Source organism: Lactuca virosa, chromosome 1 (assembly GCF_052849685.1).
Source record: "Lactuca virosa cultivar CGN04683 chromosome 1, Lactuca_virosa_CGN04683_v6, whole genome shotgun sequence".
Classification (NCBI taxonomy): domain Eukaryota; kingdom Viridiplantae; phylum Streptophyta; class Magnoliopsida; order Asterales; family Asteraceae; genus Lactuca; species Lactuca virosa.
In genome coordinates, this window is record NC_136426.1 from 189,718,581 (window position 1) to 189,735,902 (window position 17,322).

The following is a 17,322-nucleotide window of genomic DNA, read 5'->3' on the forward strand; positions in this document are numbered from 1 at the left end:
TAATTGACCATATATCTCAGACGAGACTTGAACCCTTGATCTTAAGAAGGGAGGACAACATTTAATACCGCTAGATTTAAAGTCATTTGATATCCCTTATGTAGCGTTTGGTGGGTAGAATACGATTAGACATGACTAACAAGATGTTTCAAAGGGCGTTTGGTAAGGATGAAACAAGATGTTTCAAAGGGTGTTTGGTTATTGACTAACAAAAGTGGTTATTGACCAAGTTAAATGAGACAAAATACTCTAATTTTAATCCCACCCAAAAGGCTTTACACAAAATAACAGAAAACCTTTTGACAAAAATACCTTCTATTTTCTTTCTCATTAATTATTTCTTCATTTACGTTACTATTTTCTTCGCTCCTGTGAATTTCCTGAATTTCCTAACTGACCCGACAGAAGGAAGGTCAACCCTTAGACCGGCTGACGTTTTGATTTTTGGATGGGTTGGAGGGAAACATGCATGTGTGGACCTTACAGGGGTATCCCCTCTTGTAGACTTGAGGTTCGGGGGTTTTACGACGGGACAAACTGCATTAAAAGCTGCTACATGCAAGGTCACCAAACATGAGAAACGTGCATAGAAAATCAACATGTGTTCATACCATTTGCATTTGATACGTTTGGTTTCCTTGCGCCGGATGTGGTGGAGCTTTTTCGTAGAGTACAACAGATCATGCATAATAATGTTATATCCCCTAGATATATAGATGTAGTCTTTAAAATAATTGACTTTACCCTACAAAAGAAAATACTTAGCGGCGCAATTTGTTGCCCGTTTGCTTTTTCATTCGTTGTACGATGATAACTAAGATTATTAACTTTTAAGTAAAACTTTGTTTATTTTAATAAAAATAACAAATACCAAAAAAAAAAATTAACAAAAAAAAAAATTAATAAGATCGTGTTCGCCAAATCCTAACCTCTTAAAAATTTAACCTCAATTTTAAGTATATGTTATTTGAGAAATTAAATATTTCCTAAACATTTTTTATTCAACAAAAAAAGAAGTCAAAACTTAAGGGAGAAATTGTTTCACGACCCAAATATATATGGTAAATTTGGCATTAGACTAAAACCCTATAAACTTAATAATGCAACAATCGAAAGTTATAATTTCATAAATATGTCATCTTCATATCTTACTTTATTACTAACGACATATACCCCACGTAACTCTAGCTGTATATAAGGATATCAACGTATTGTTTAACAACATTCCAATTTCTAGCTTTCTATCTGCATTTCCATAAACCTATGTATTTCTTTTTCCATTACAATCCCATCAACATCACATTGTTTGCTACACATACCAGAAAGAACTTGAGGTGTTATACTATATTTCAAATGAATCAAACTGAAACTACTCTAATGTCAATAAAATAAAATTTTATAATCAATAGTCTCATCGAAAAAATAGATGAATGTAAGACACAAACTCACTCTGATCTCTTATATATATACAAAAGACATTAATACCCATGTAATAAGGATGGTTAATATAAAAACATTAAATAAAATGAGAATGTATTAACATTTACTTTTCTCTTATTATTTTGCTATGAAATTTATATTAGCAAGTTGAATAAATGTCATGAAATTGTATATATCAAATTTTAACAACATAAAAATAATAGAACAAATTAATGAAATCGTCTCTATGGTTTGGTTAAATTTGCGTGTTTAGTCTCTAACTTTTGTTTTGCATTCGGACCATCCTTATTGTTTTATTCAGTTGCGTTTTTCGTCCCTCACAAACATGAAAAAAAGACTATATTACCTTTGGTCATTTCTTTTTAGATTTCTTTTTGATTTTTTTAATATTAACCTTTTAAAGATTATTAGTAACATTCTTATTTTATTTAATGTTTTTATTATTCTTACCTTTGTATAGTTTCACATGGATCAATCGTGTCAAATACATACATTACACAAACATCAAAAAAACATGAATTTGAATATAAACTTAAGACCTCTCGAAGACATGTATAACCACAACACACCCACCTTCACAACTAGTTATGTCATGTACGAAACATGGTGGTAAATGGTGATCATCTTCAACGGTATAGTTACTTTTCTTTCTCCCAAAACCACCCTACAACCTCCCTACAAATCAATTTCCAATTCCCCACCCCATCAATTTCATGTCAGCACCACCCGTTGACCACCACCCACCACCACAATCCTCCGCCATTCCAAGAACCATAAACAAAAACTGGTGGCTGAGAATGGCGACACACATCCTCTGCGTCCTCTTTGGCCAAACCGCCGCCACCTTACTCGGCCGCCTATACTACAACAAAGGCGGCAAAAGCGTTTGGCTGACGTCACTAGTGGAAACCGTCGGCTTCCCTGTTCTAATCCCCTTCTATCTCCACTTCAAACCATTAACATATCATCAATCCACACAAACTAATCGAAGAAACCCACCTTCCATTTTAATCCTTTCTGCAATTTACATCTCTCTCGGAGCATTACAATCGCTAACAAGTATATTATACTCAGTAGGATTATTCTACCTTCCATTATCGACATTTTCACTCATCAGCACAACCCAGCTCGCTTTCAATGCGTTCTTCGCATTCTTCCTAAACGCGCAGAAATTAACTCCATTAATCGTGAATTCGTTAGTTCTTTTAACAATCTCCACTGTTTTACTAGTTCTCCAAAGCGATTCGGAAGAAACCCAAGTCGGGATTTCCCGGAAACGGTATTTAACTTTGGGATTCGTGTGCACAGTCGCTGCATCTGCTTTATATTCATTAGGTCTTTCATTAACGCAATTATCGTTTCAGAAAGTGTTAAAAGGAGAAACTTTCACCATGGTATTGAATATGATTATGTACCAGTCGTTAGTGGCGTCGATTGTGACGCTTTTGGCACTTTTCATCAGTGGTGAATGGAACGATTTGCAGGGCGAGATGGTGAATTTTGAATTGGGGAAGATGGCGTACCTGGTTATCATGGTTTGTATAGCGGTGGCGTGGCAGATTGCGACGATCGGTGGAGTTGGGTTGATCTTTGAGGTGTCGTCGCTTTTCTCGAATGTAATCAGTACGTTGGCTTTGCCGATTATTCCGATCTTAGCGGTTGTTATATTTAGGGAGAAGATGAATGGGATGAAGGTGATTGCTACTGTGTTGGCGATTTGGGGATTTGCTTCGTATGTTTATCAGCATTATCTTGACGAATCTCGGCCGGAAAACGGAGGTGAAGTCGCCGATGAGGCTTCTGAAACGTGAAAAAGTATATCCATCAGAATTCAGAAGTAACTATCATGAGAACATTAATCAGAATGGACTTCAAGTATCGTGAAAAGACAAGTATACCCTTCTATGGGGACAGCTTTTTCGGTGTATAAAAACACAAATACACAATTCAAAATGCATACAAGTGTACATAGAACAGTCGATTGCATATCTACATTGGTTGTCAATGTAACCAAAAATAGGAAAAAGGATCTTCCATTGGAAGTGTTGTCCACTGGCTTTTACGATAATAAGGTTGTGTTTGTTATACGAGGCTCGATTAGGCGAAAATAAGTTTTCAAAGTTTTTTTTTTTTTATTAAGATTGAAATCACATTCATGTCTTTTGTTCCTTTTATATCGGTCAAGTTTTGATTCAATGCATGTCAAATGTAATATAAATTGGTTAACTATATTATTTAGGATGACATTCACGGCTTTTGTATAAATGAGAGATTGAATTGTATAAATGAGAGATTGAAAGTGAGTTCATATCCTATTGTCTTCCACTTTTTTTTAGGTGGGATTGTAGATTGCAACTTTTGTTGCATTTTTTTTAGGTGGGATTGTAGATTGCAACTTTTGTTGCATTTGACATCAATCATTCTCAAACCAATGCAATACAAGGTCTTCATGATGAGTGACGAGTCTAGAACAGAAACTCACATGGTTCACTATTTAAATTAAAACGATAATATGAAAGAGTAAAAAAATTATTATTAGCGGATCGGGTCGGTAGTGAACAGCAATGGCGACCATGAACAGTTAAAGTTTTTTTTTCGCTACTTACGTCTTCGTTCGTGCATAACGTTGAGGGCCGACGCTTGAATGATGAATCAATATTCATGATTTTACTTTTTTTTGTTATCTAATTTTAAGTTGTATTGAGTTATTTCTTTATAGGTAACATTCTAAATGAACTAAATACTTGTGTTACTAGATATAAAAAATTGGGCAAAAAAAGTCTTGCTTAATCTCAATATTTTTGCCAAAGTGGTTCACTCATAAAATGTAAGATAGGTCACATATATTTTTTATATATTGTTTGTTATAAAAGAAAAGAACTTAAGTGGGTCAAGTGACCCACCTTGGGCCTATATATACTCGCAACTGTTCATGATTTGGTTTTATAGAGGGCTTAAATTTAACGCAATACAAGGGCCCGTAAGTTTTAGTTAAAAGGACATTTAATGTATTATGTACAGATATAAGATCAAGAACGAGTGTCTATGCCACATTGTTCAATTTTGTATAGAAAAAATTGCAATTTGTTTCTCATTAACATCAGTTAGTCTTACTCTTGGGTCATCATGTCATATTCTTAGGAAGGGACTCGCATCTTTTGCACACACCATGGATCAAGAACAAGTACATGTCTCATTGAATGAGTGTCTATGTCGCATTGTTTTTTTTTTTTTTTGATAGAAAAAATTGCAAATTATATCTCATTAACATCGGTTAGTCTTAGTCTTAGCATTGGGTCATCATGGCATATTCTTAGGAAGGTAATCACATCTTTTGCACACACCATGGATCAAGAGCAAGTACATGTCTTATATTGTTCTATCTTTTTTGGATGGAATACCAAATTATAGTTTTTTACTATTAACTTATGTCCTAGTCTTAGTCCAATGATATCAAATCCTAATTGGTTTATCCTCTTCGAGCATCATTCTTTGAGGAAGAGTCTTAATGTGTCCCGTATATCTCAATATATATTGGAGTTTACCGTTTCTTTATAATGACCATGTTGAAGGGTAAACCACTAATTACAAAATATATCTTAAGATACGACTTTATGTCCTAGATAAATCTTTATACGTGTTAGTTTTTGAAAAAAAGTTCATATTAGTTTCAATATAAGAAATTACCAAAATTTTAAATAAATTACACTGAAAATAAAAATAGAAGAAATTAAAAAGAAAATGTAGGGTACAAAGTTATCCATATATGACTTTGTAAATGGTTTGACTTTTGTAGACTCACTTGCATGTGATAAAGTAGCCTTGTGACATGAGAGAGAGAGAGAGAGAGAGAGAAAGAGAAAAATTTAAACACCTCTATATAAGGTGGGTTCATACCACTTGTAGAGGTGTGTTTAAGAGATGTAACATTGAGAGTGTTAGTATGTGTTAATTATGTAGATTTAGATCTAGATCCTTTTTTGTAAACACCTTTCTTAATCGAATGCATATCTTAAACACCGAAATCATCGTGTTCTTTGTGTGTTCTTTAATTCCGCATGCCAAACCAATGCTCATAATTCACATCAATTGGTATTAGAGCGGGTCTTCGAAGATTAACATGATTTTTTGAAAAAACGGTTCTCGGTTTGGCTAAATTCATCACAATTGAAGCATTTATGGTGAGTCTCTCTATGATCTCTCTAAATCTCGTTGATCCGTGCGTTGCGTTTTTGATTTTTTGATCGTTTTGATTCAATTGGATCGAATTCGTTTCAAACCTCTTTGGTGATCCAATTAATTTTTTTTAGATCAAACTTCAAATTCAAAATCTTTTTCTAAAATAAGATTACTGTTCATGTTCAAGTCCAATCCAAAAAGATTTGATTCATACACTGATCACATCGAATCACTTTGAGCCCAAACAAAAAGCTTGATCTTCTATTGTTCATCAGTCCAACATTCGAGCCCAAATTCCATTAACCTCGTTATTATCTTAAGTATCAACCTTTTCTTAGATATCGTTCGTTACTTCTTTTGACTCAAAGCTCATGAGTAGAAATCAAATAGATTTTGAGCCGTTTGAGGATTGAACTAGTCTCAAACTTAATATCATATCCCATAATCGAAACTTAAAAATCGATTTCAAGACGAAATCATTTTCAATTTGTGTTAATAGGAGTTGAATTCGATTTTGACTGGAATCATACCTTTTTCTCATGTCTTGATTTTTAATCAGTTGTTCGTGTGTTTTCGTTTTCATCTTCATGTTTCTGTTAATCGAATTGATGTTTTGAGTTTCTTCTGGAGTCGATTCGATAGAAAAGTAAAGAACTCACATTGATTTCTTGCAATCGAAAGTCAACCTGGAAAGTCAAAATTGGTTATTTAGCTTTCGTTAGTGACTGATGATTCGAAATTATGATGGATTCGATAGGGTGTTGCTTGGTAATGTCGAATTTGATTCTGAAAACTTGATTGAGTTTGAATTCATTGGAGTATTGGGTTAACAACGAATCGATTGGGGAAGAACAGATGGATTGACTGTCGACGGTTTGGAGTATTGGGAAAATTTCTACCCAATTTTGAGAAATTTTATCAAAGACGGTCTGTGAACGAAACTAAAAATTGAAGATTTTTTGGATTTTCCGGATTGAAGCAAAATGTTTATGTTTAAGGGGGATTTTTGGATAGAAAAATTCCGAATTGAGCTCTTTCTCATTCCCTTTTTGGTTTTATAATCATTTTTCGATTGTAAAAATGGGGAGAGATTTAGATATGGAAATTCGAAAGTTGAATTTTTCATATTACGCGTACTTGAAGACCGAAGTGACCACAAGTATTTGAAGTTTATGAAATAATTCGATTGGAGATTCGGAAGTGATTTCGGTTCATGATGGGTTTGGACTTATTGAAGATTTTTGGGATGTGCTTTTATGCTCAACTTTAGGGTGATTATTTGGAGATTGAGAAACTCCTAATTATCCGTTGATGCTCGGTTAGTATGGTCTCACATTCTAGAACTCGGATTGAAAAATCATTGAAGAATTGAAGATTTGAAGTTCATCTCTACATATGTTACGCTTGAGGCTCGCTTCGCGAAGTTGCTTGATTTTGGAAGATTTGAAGCGGGTCATCCATTCCTAACTTTTAGGGGGAGAATGTTGGGTACAAAGTTATCCATGTATGACTTTGTAAATGGTTTGACTTTTATAGACCCACTTGCATATGGTAAAGTATCCTTGTGACATGAGAGAGAGAGAGAGAGAGAGAGAGAGAGAGAGACGTGTAAACACCTCTATATAAGGTGGGTTCATACCACTTGTAGGGGTGTGCTTGAGAGATGTAACATTGAGAGTGTTAGTGTGTGTTAATTATGTAGATTTAGATCTAGATCCTTTTTTGTAAACACCTTTCATAATTGAATGCATATCTTAAACACCGAAATCACCCGTGTTCTTTGTGTGTTCTTTAATTCCGCATGCCAAACCAATGCGCATAATTCACATCAGAAAAAACCAAAATAAAACATCATAAAATACGCAACTATAAACTATTAGTAATAATAAAAGACAAAGTTGAAAAAAATGGTCCTTATGGTATGCAAATTTTTCGAGGTTTGGTCTAAACATGGACTTTTTAGGGTTTATGGTCCTTTTGGCATGGTTTGTAAGTGGAAATGGTCCCTGTTAAACTTGAAAAGACTAATATGCCCTTTTAATTTGTTTTTTCTATTTTCTTAAATATTTTTCCCTTATACTTAAATTTTTAAAAATAAAAACAAATAAAGAGGGGCCCTCTCTCTCTCTCTCTCTCTCTCTCTCTCTTTCTCGTTTTCTTCCTCAAGAAATAAACCCCAAAAAATAAACATGTCTATAAATTACATGTCTATAAATAATTTAAAATAAAATAAATATGTTTTAAATATTCATTAGTTTTAAATTATGTTTATAATTTATTAAGAACTAAGATGATATTACCCCTGCTTTGCGGGGAAGAGTAATTTGTAAATTTTGTATTAGGCAGGGACCATTTTGTATTATTTTTAAACACATGAACCTGTTTGTGCATGGAATCTTATCATGCCCAAGCTGTTGGCACTTTCCACACCTCACAGTCCTAGGAACCTTTAACCTTTATGAGGGGTATTTAGCATCTTGTGATTCAGATGCATGCTTCACTCTCTTTACTTTGGGTCTTCCAGGCATCCTTCTAACTGGGGGTGGTAATGGTTTAATAAACTCAATCCTTGGCTACAAGTGGCTTCCACCTACAGGTTGTATGTTCTGCATATATGTTGCAACATATTTGTCCTTGTGGAACCAAAAAGAAAGGAACTGAATTGGATCTTTGTGGATATAGTTGATTGCAGCTTGACTATGAACACATTGTATGCCAAACAACATCCATAAGTTGCAGGTGCAAGTGTGAGTAGCTAAATCAACCTTGTATCCATTGTAGCCATAGCTTGTCTCAAACACATCACCACCACTTGACATCACTGTCCATAACCTACACACGAAACAAACAAATTACACACATAAATAATAAATACATAATACATTTGGATACATGCCCAAAAAAACTAAAATTACCTCATATCTTTCCCAAATTCATTAATCTTCAGTTGTATGTTAGACCCACAATTACCCCTCCATTTGGATACCTCTTGACCTTAATGATAAAACCTTTTCATAAGGAGAATCCTTATTTCCTCAAGCATTGTAAGTAGAGGCTTCTTCCTTATTTCTTTGATCATGCCATTGAAACATTCTGAGACCCCATTCTCTACTGCTTCACAAGCATACCCATGAGAAAAGAAGGCTCTGCACCAAGTTTCAGGTTTCCTTGCCATAAGATAGGTGTATCATGTTTCTGTTATCTTCTTTATCTTCTCCATTGTAGCAAGAAAGTCCCCTTCCATTGTACTCATAGTAGCTTCCCAGAACAAATTCTTTAGCTCCAATCCTGTGTATTTCTTCCTAAAGTTTGCAAAGATGTGTTTAGCATAATGTATGTGCTTAACATGGGGGAGTAGGTCTGCCACGACCTGTAGAAGTCCCTATAATTAACAAGCAAACACAAGACATGTAAAAATCAATGAGTGTTACATAGAAATATATATTGTATACTAATATATGTTGTTGGTACCTTATGTTGGTCTGAGATAACAACCAGTCCATTGCCAGAACCAAGATCCAAATCAGCAACCAAATTCTCAATGAACCGGGTTCAGTTGTCCTTATTCTCAACATTCACAACTACCCATTCTATTGGGTAGACATGGTTGTCTGCATCCCTCCCAATAACAGTTAAAATCTACCCCTTTACCTGAACCTTCAAGAAACTATCATCTAGTCCTATTACCATTCTATATCCTATGTTCCATCCATCTCTGAAAGCCTTGAAGCCAACATACAACCTCTTGAAATAGTTTCACCCCAAATTACTTTCTACCCCTACCAAGTAAGTTGTACCCAAATTAGTCAACCTAATTGCAATTGCATAGTCCCAAACCCTGACATAGTGGTCTTCTAACTTCCCTTCTATCACCCCATTGCAGTAGCCCTTGTTCTTTGGCATTGCCCAATTGATACACTCACTAAAAACCTTTGTAGCACATCTGCTTGCATCTCTAACAATTCCATCTTGGGCTTCATGATTACATCTTTCAGGTAGTGTTTGGCTAACCAATTGCTAGTAACTAGGGAACTAAAGTGATAATTCCTAGCACACAGATGAATTTCATTACAGAATTTAATCTGGAATGTCTTTTCATTGTACTTCCATCCAGCTGCAACCCCAAATGGACAATGCATTTTTTTATTGTCACTGCTTCCACTACCATACTTAGTTATAACTCCCACTCTATCACTTTTTTCAAAATAAAGCTGGTATCCCCCATGGACTGTATAGTTAGTTAAAGCAAACCTGAGTTGAGCAGGGGATTCATAAGAGTCTCCTAATCGGGGCCTCATCTCTTTCCAGTCAACATTAGGATCATGCACCCTATACTCGACACCAACATCTTCATCGTCCTCATCTAAGTGGGCATGGTCATTTTGTTGGCCACCAGGAATGTCTCCATCATCCACCATTCCGTCAATACTCCTCCTTAATATGTTTTCGTCACACAATAAGTTCAGAAAAGGATCATCACATAGTAGTTTTGAGGGGGCTTTGAAAGTTTCTTCAGAAAATCCAAGAAGCTAAAGTCAAATGCTTCATCATCGGAAGGTATGTCTTCTGAAGGAGCTTAGGCCCTTTAAGCTTCTTAGTTCCAGAAGTAGAATCCATCTACTTCATAAAAAAAAAACTTGTTAGTTCAAAATTGGAACTTCATACTCCATAGACGAAGATAACCACCCTCAGAAGCATCAATTTCTTGTTTTCATACACGTACCTTTCTACTCCACCTTACTTCACCAACGATTTCAGAGCTTCAAAATGCGAAATTGGGGACTGTGAAACCGTTCTCAGTGTCAAACCCTTCTCGAATGCATGAAACCTTTTCTCAGTGATGGTTCGTGAAAGCCGAAAGGTGATGGCTAGAGAATATGTTAGTGGTGACCGGATAAAATAGGTTACCTGCTCGTCACCGGGTATTAGCTCTCAAGTGATAATTCCACCAAAATATCGTGTCTACAGTCAACGAAAAATTAAAATCAGGGCTTTTTCCAATTTAGTGACAAAAATATAGAACTTTTATGATATTAGTCCTAAAATGTAAAACCCTAAAGCTAAAACTTTACTTTATGCCGTAGGTAAAATAACTAAAAAGTCCTAACACTATAAAACTATACGATTCTTAAAGGTCAATTGCTTTTAATATATAATAAAATAAAATAATTTAATATTTACTTAATACATATATGCCTTTGTGATATAGATATTTGATTTTAAACCGAATATAATTTGTAGCCATATAGCACTGGTTGTAGAAAGAGCCACGTTTACTTTTCTCTGTCGTCGTCTCCCTTCATTTCCGTTGACTCGGTGTTTCCCTGCCCGCTACCGCCGTGGACTCTACTTCTTTACTCTTCATCTTTCTCGGCCTCCTCGCCGGAGGTTAGTCCTCTATATATCTTCACCGCTGCTGGTTTATTTGTCGTTCTGTAGGCAGGTGATTATGATTTGTTCGTTTAATAACATATCATTTGAAACAAGCCCATTAATGATACTCGAAGTCTTTAGATCTATGCTGATATATATATTAGATCATGTGATTTGTTCATGCTAATTCTGGAGACCATGTGAAGAAACCTATTCTTTCATTTTTTGTGTATTTAGATATTTTAATTGTTTTTCGATATTTAGTGAAAGCTTGAGATTGCCTGTATGTTTTGCAATTCCTTACATGGGAGGTAATAGTGGATCTTGTATTTGCTTTGAGAATGGCATTTGGTGTTGATTAATTTGTTTGAGGTTTAATTATTTGACTTTTAGACAATAGTAGGGATTTTATGTGGGTTAATCAAATCAAGATATAGAGACATTTTTGGTTAATAGAAATATAGAATAAATTGCTTCAATATTTTCTTGCACCAAACTTAGCAGGAAAAAAAATGTTAACCAATTTAATTAAGTGAGTAAGTACGGCTTTTTAAATAACTCCCATGGCAATGTAATGGTTATTCTATATCAATGCTTAGCTCTATATATGTTGGTTAAAGGATTCATTTTATTTTTTCACATAATTGCTACTGCAACAAGGCTGCTGTTGCAACGATTTTATTAGCCTGTTTCTTCTTGATATAAGAAAACACATCAGCTACTCTTTGTGTTTCAAACACATCAGGAACTCGCAGCTTCTGTTGTCTTTCTTTTTCAGTGTTTAGATGCAGTCTTAATCCTCATACGCCTCTTGCACACAAAACAACAGAGGTTAGCACTTTTTGAAGGTATGGAATGACCTTTGAATACAAAAATCAAATCTAGGATTAACACACACAAATACATATCTATGCTTTGTGTAGCTCCAAAATCAATTCAAAACTCAAAGTTTGGGGATTAAATATGGCATATTAATACAGTTAGAGTTGATATTAATACTTTGGATTTATGTAGAGGCATTATGTACGGGATCCTGACATTGAAGAACAAGTGAGGAAAGCCGGTGAAACCCAACTTTCATAACCGACAATGTGTGGAGTATTTTAAGAGCTTACTGATAATGGTTGTTCTCTCTGAACTCGTAAACCCTAAACTCTCAGAAGGATCTTCATCTTCTTCACCAACTCATAGCCACACTTCATCAATTGATGGTCATAGATATGACGTATTCTTAAGTTTTAGAGGTCTTGACACTCGTCTTAGTTTCACCAATTACCTTTACGACGCACTTATAGAGGCAAATATCAGTACCTTCTTGGATGATGAAGAGATTGAAACAGGTGAAGATCTGAAACCGGAACTGGAGAGTGCAATTAAGGCATCTCGGGCTTCTATTATCGTGTTGTCCGCGAATTACGCAACTTCAACATGGTGCCTCGATGAATTGGTGTTGATCCTTGAGCAGCGTATGACATCCAACCATATTGTTATTCCGATCTTTTATCATGTTGAACCCACCCATGTCAGGAAGCAAGAAAGTAGTTTTGGGGATGCAATGGCTAAGCATAAACAGAAAATGGATAAAGAGACAAACGCAAATAAAAGAAGTCAATGGGCTCAAAAGATGGACCGATGGAATAAAGCGCTTATAGAAGTTGCTAATTTGAAAGGAAAGGACATAAATGGAAGGTAACCACTTTGTTAGCCATATTTCCATACGTCTTAATATTTGTTTGATTAAAGCACGAAATGCCAATATCACTTCACCCTATGCATTTTAATAGGTTTACTGGGTATAAGCAAATAGGCACATGTTTCATGTATTCGGATAAAGAAGATGTACAAATTTGAATATAAGTTTCCTATTATGTGATCTCGTAAATCAATCCATATAAATAGGTTAACCATTCTGATAAATTTCACACGTTCGTTGTGCATTGAGTATTTTTTTTCATAAGTTATTAATTTAGATAAATTATTTCAATTATCTTTATATGCTTTTTATTAAAAACCTAACTTTTAATGGTTTGCTATGTGTGTTTTATTAGTTATACAACACTACCTTCAATTCAAATCATATCGTCTTTTGCGATAAATAAGTTCTCTTACCAATAATCAGTAAATCATAACTTATAGCTGCATTTTTTCTGGACGCATGCAAAACCATATTGATTGTTAAATTTGATGTTTTTGTAGAAACATAGTGATTATGAAGTTAGGTGGCCCATTAGTGAATTATTCCCTTAAATTTGTACCTTAGATTGTATCATACTTCAATATTTATGACCTTACACGTTAGATATTTATATGGTCAGGAGTGCAAATACAATATGGTTTTGATGTGAAGCACTTCATTAAAAATAATAGGCATGATATAATTTTGAATCTGATTATTGGATAAGTTCAATCACCAAATCTGGTTTGTTAGTTTTGTGGATTGTGTTTTGATGTTCTTTGTTAAATCAAGTTTCAGGTTTGAGGCGGAGTTTATTGAAGAAATTGTGAATGACATCTATCTTAGATTAGATGTGCATTTAAGGATTGCTCGTCCGCTACTTATTGGGATGGACTATTCCATTAACTTCATCATTTCATGGTTGAAAGATGGGTCCTCAAATACAACAGACATACTCACAATTTTGGGTATGGGAGGGATCGGCAAGACATCTTTAACCAAATATGTCTATGGGTTACATTGTCATGAGTTCCACACAAGCAGCTATATTGAAGATATTGGTAGGAGATGTGATGGAAAGTATAATGGGCTGCTTGATATACAAAAACAATTGTGCGGTGACATTTCAAAAACAAGTTCAATTCAAGTTCATGATGTTTCGGTATATACCTCAAAGATAGAGAATGCAGTAACCCGTAAAAAGGTTTTTATAGTTCTTGATGATATTGATAGTATTGACCAGTTGGATGCATTACTTGGAAGCAAAAGTTTTCATCATGGAAGCAAAGTTATAATAACAACAAAAAACAGATGGTTGATAGAGAGTTGTGCACTATTTAAAAGAAACGTTAAACCCAAGAATGCAAAACACTTTCTTCATGGGTTACATAAGGCTGAATCACGACAACTTCTATGTTTCCATGCATTCATGTGCAACCATCCCAAGCCAGGTTACGAAGAGGTGTCAGATAAGCTTGTTAAGTATTGTCAAGGACATCCATTGGCTCTTAAAGTTTTGGGCAAGTCTCTGCATAATCGTGATGTGGCATACTGGGAAGGGTGCATAGAAGGGCTAAAGAAAGAAATTGGTTCCCATATAAATAATGTCTTGAGAATGAGCTTTGACTCTTTGCCATCCGAAAATGATAAGGAGTTGTTTAAGCATATTGCTTGTTTTTTTGTTGGAATAGATAGAGATGTTACCAAAACAATATTAGAAGCATGTGATGTAAACACAAGATCTGGGATTACGAATCTCATTGACAGATTCCTTCTTAGTATAGGAACAAATAATGAACTGGAGATGCATCAATTAGTCCAAGAGATGGGAAGATTCGCAGTACGTCAAGAATCAGTTAATAAGCCATGGGAGTGGAGTCGAGTATGGTGTCACGAGGAGTCATTCAGAGTGTTAAAACGAAAAAAGGTAAGAGGCCACACATACTTGTTAGTAGTGTACATGTCCACAACATTTTATGGTCTAATTATATCTATCATATTGTGTTTCTTCTTAGGGTAAGGAAAATCTTCTAGGTCTTGCCCTTGACATGCGCATGCTTGAGAAAGAGAAGTTAGGTGCATCATTTGAGCTGAAAACAGATGCATTGAGTAATATGGACAGTCTGATGCTACTACAACTCAATTATGTGCACATGAATGGGTCTTATGAGAACTTTCCAGAGGAATTAAGATGGTTGTGTATGCATGGATTCCATTTACAGTCTATACCTTTAGACTTACCTATGGAGAATCTTGTTTCTCTTGACATGTCGTATAGCAATATTGAGTCATTTGTCGGTTATATTAATCCAAAACGACTTGAGAAGAGGCAAAAGGTTACTTATCTTCATATATTATTCATCCATGTTGAGTTGATGAAATTTCCAATACTAATCTAACTTATTTACATTTCTTCAGTTAGATGGATCATGGTTTAAAGGCAAAACGTTTCTTGGATCATTGAAGATTCTTAATTTAAGTTTCTGTAAACAACTTCGTAGTCTTGGTGAATTTGATCAACTTCCTGCACTTGAGAGGTTAATAGTTATAGATTGCATTAGTTTGCTTGAGGTTTGTGAATCAATTGAGCAATGTGTTGAACTTGTCTTCATTGATCTGAGCTACTGCAAGAAGCTTGAAAAACTTCCAAGAAACATAGGCATGTTAAAGAATGTTAAAACAATGTTGCTAGATGGTTGCAATCTTGGTGATTCTCAATTTGAGACTAGGGATATGGATTCACTGGAAATATGCAAGGCTAACGAAATTGACATAAACACAAGACTCTCTTCCTCAACCTTTGTGGGTATACCATGTGATTTGAAGTCCTTTGCGATTTCTTTACCGAGCTTTTTAGTAAGGTTGTCACTTGCAAATAATAATTTGTCAACCGAATCCTTTCGCATGGACTTTAGTTGCCTATCCATGTTAAAACAATTATCCTTAGATGACAATCCTATAGATTCCATGCCTAGTTGTGTGAGAACCCTTCCCAGGCTTGAGAAACTCAGTATGCAAAACTGTAGAAAATTAAAATCAGTTGAGTATCCTCCACGCACACTAACGGCGTTGATGCTCCAGTCTAATCATGCGACTTCTATAGAAAAACTTGTATTTGATCCAGAAATGTCCCTTAGCTCGTTAGGATTTAACAGTCTAGCTTCCACACGTTGGTCATACGAAGTTGAAGGCATGGTCAAATTCCAACCGATGGTGGATGTTGAGGAAAAGGTATTGCGTAGCTTGGATTGGACTAATTTAGACTTTCATAACAGGCGTGTGGGACCTAATTCTTGGGAATCTGGAATCCAGGTTTGGTCTAGTCAACTGTCTTTCTTTATGTGAATATGTATAATATAATTGTTAATGGTGATTAATTAAGATGGTTGCATTTGGCAGATGTTTTATCAATTTGGAATATTCAGCACAATTTATGAAAGTGAAGATATGCCGAATTGGTTTAGGCATAGAAGCACAAGGCCATCAATATCATTTACCATCCCTTCATCTCCAAACAACCTTAGAGGACTCAACTTCTGCTCTCTGCACACAATGAAACCTCCCGGTGAGAGGTTGCAGTTACCATATGTTGATGATCAGATCCCTCCATTGCCAGGGATCACAATTAGTAATATAACAAAGAACTGCACGAGGATATACGAATGTGACATGGACATTTTCAGTGCAACTCGAAAGTCTATGGTGGTGTTAAGTCATTGGATGTTTGGGACGAATGACATGGAGGCTGGTGACCATGTTACTATTACTGTTACAGAGGAGTATGATGAACTTATAAAGGAGTGTGGGGTGAGTTTTGTGTATGATGATGGAAACACGGATGTAGAAGATGCGTTGGGTTATTACAAGTTGCAATTTTCTCAAACAGGGACACAGACTGAGATGTGTTGGCTAGAAAACCTGCAATTTTTTTTAGCAAGCAACCGTAGAATATTTTATAACCGAGTGGGAGTATAGAAAATGCAAGGGAAAGCAGTCCAACTTTAGACATGCCTAGCTTTCTACGAACTTACGGAGCCCTAATTAATTCCTTCATTTAGAGCTCCAAATTTAGTGTTTTTAATTTTCTTTATTTTTGTTTTTTTTTTGTCAAATACATGATATCTTAGACTTTTATTATCAGTTATTTTTAGTTGATTTTGAATTTTTGAATTTTGGTTGTACCTGCCTAAATAGAACTTATAAGACATTAAGTGCGTTGAATCAAGAAAATGTGACATAATATATATACTTTGAAGTAACTATTGTTTTCATAGCATTTTGCCTTTTATCTATGTATACTTTTGTAACTTCTAAAAATGATTATTTGGAAAACAAAAAAACCCTAAAAATCATAAAAATGCATAAAAAAAATACATAGAGATCACAACACTTTTTTTTGAATTTTTTTATGAAAAAATCGCAGCTTTTTTAATAAAATCGTTGAAAAAAATGAAATATATATATATATATATATATATATATATATATATATATATATATATATATATTAAATTGGTTTTTTTTCAAAAAATTTTCAGCGAATTTATAGTAAAAGCTGCGATTTTTTCATAAAAAAAATTCAAAAAAAAGTTTTGTGATCTCTAAGTGTTTTTTTTATGCATTTTTATGATTTTTAGGGTTTTTTGTTTTTCATA

At 34.7% G+C, this 17,322-nt stretch overlaps 2 protein-coding genes across 5 annotated transcripts; both read left to right on the plus strand.

The window, feature by feature from the left end:
• The first annotated feature begins 2,024 nt into the window (after positions 1-2,024).
• On the plus strand, positions 2,025-3,376 carry LOC145107823 (putative purine permease 6). Its single transcript, XM_079044782.1, has one exon. It carries the CDS (start codon positions 2,154-2,156, stop codon positions 3,249-3,251), a length of 1,098 nt encoding a protein of 365 aa, XP_078900908.1. The 5' UTR covers positions 2,025-2,153; the 3' UTR covers positions 3,252-3,376.
• Positions 3,377-10,857: 7,481 nt separating this feature from the next.
• On the plus strand, positions 10,858-16,837 carry LOC145163340 (disease resistance protein RPV1-like). Of its 4 annotated transcripts, none has more exons than XM_079082182.1 (7): positions 10,858-11,007; positions 11,771-11,840; positions 12,007-12,681; positions 13,466-14,594; positions 14,683-15,003; positions 15,086-15,979; positions 16,067-16,837. In XM_079082182.1, exons 3-7 carry the CDS (start codon positions 12,113-12,115, stop codon positions 16,640-16,642), a joined length of 3,489 nt encoding a protein of 1,162 aa, XP_078938308.1. In that variant the 5' UTR covers positions 10,858-11,007; positions 11,771-11,840; positions 12,007-12,112; the 3' UTR covers positions 16,643-16,837. The 4 variants fall into 4 exon arrangements, with proteins under 4 accessions (XP_078938308.1, XP_078938316.1, XP_078938305.1 ...); XM_079082190.1 differs by having other exon boundaries at positions 11,771-11,823; XM_079082179.1 differs by having other exon boundaries at positions 10,858-11,840.
• Positions 16,838-17,322: the final 485 nt, after the last annotated feature.

Coding starts and splice junctions, on each gene's coding strand:
- LOC145107823 (XM_079044782.1), top strand. CDS start 2,154: ATGTCAGCACCACCCGTTGACCACCACCCACCACCACAATCCTCCGCC.
- LOC145163340 (XM_079082179.1), top strand. CDS start 12,113: ATGGTTGTTCTCTCTGAACTCGTAAACCCTAAACTCTCAGAAGGATCT. Junction 12,682..13,465: donor GGAAAGGACATAAATGGAAG/GTAACCACTTTG, acceptor ATCAAGTTTCAG/GTTTGAGGCGGAGTTTATTG. Junction 15,980..16,066: donor CTTGGGAATCTGGAATCCAG/GTTTGGTCTAGT, acceptor TGCATTTGGCAG/ATGTTTTATCAATTTGGAAT.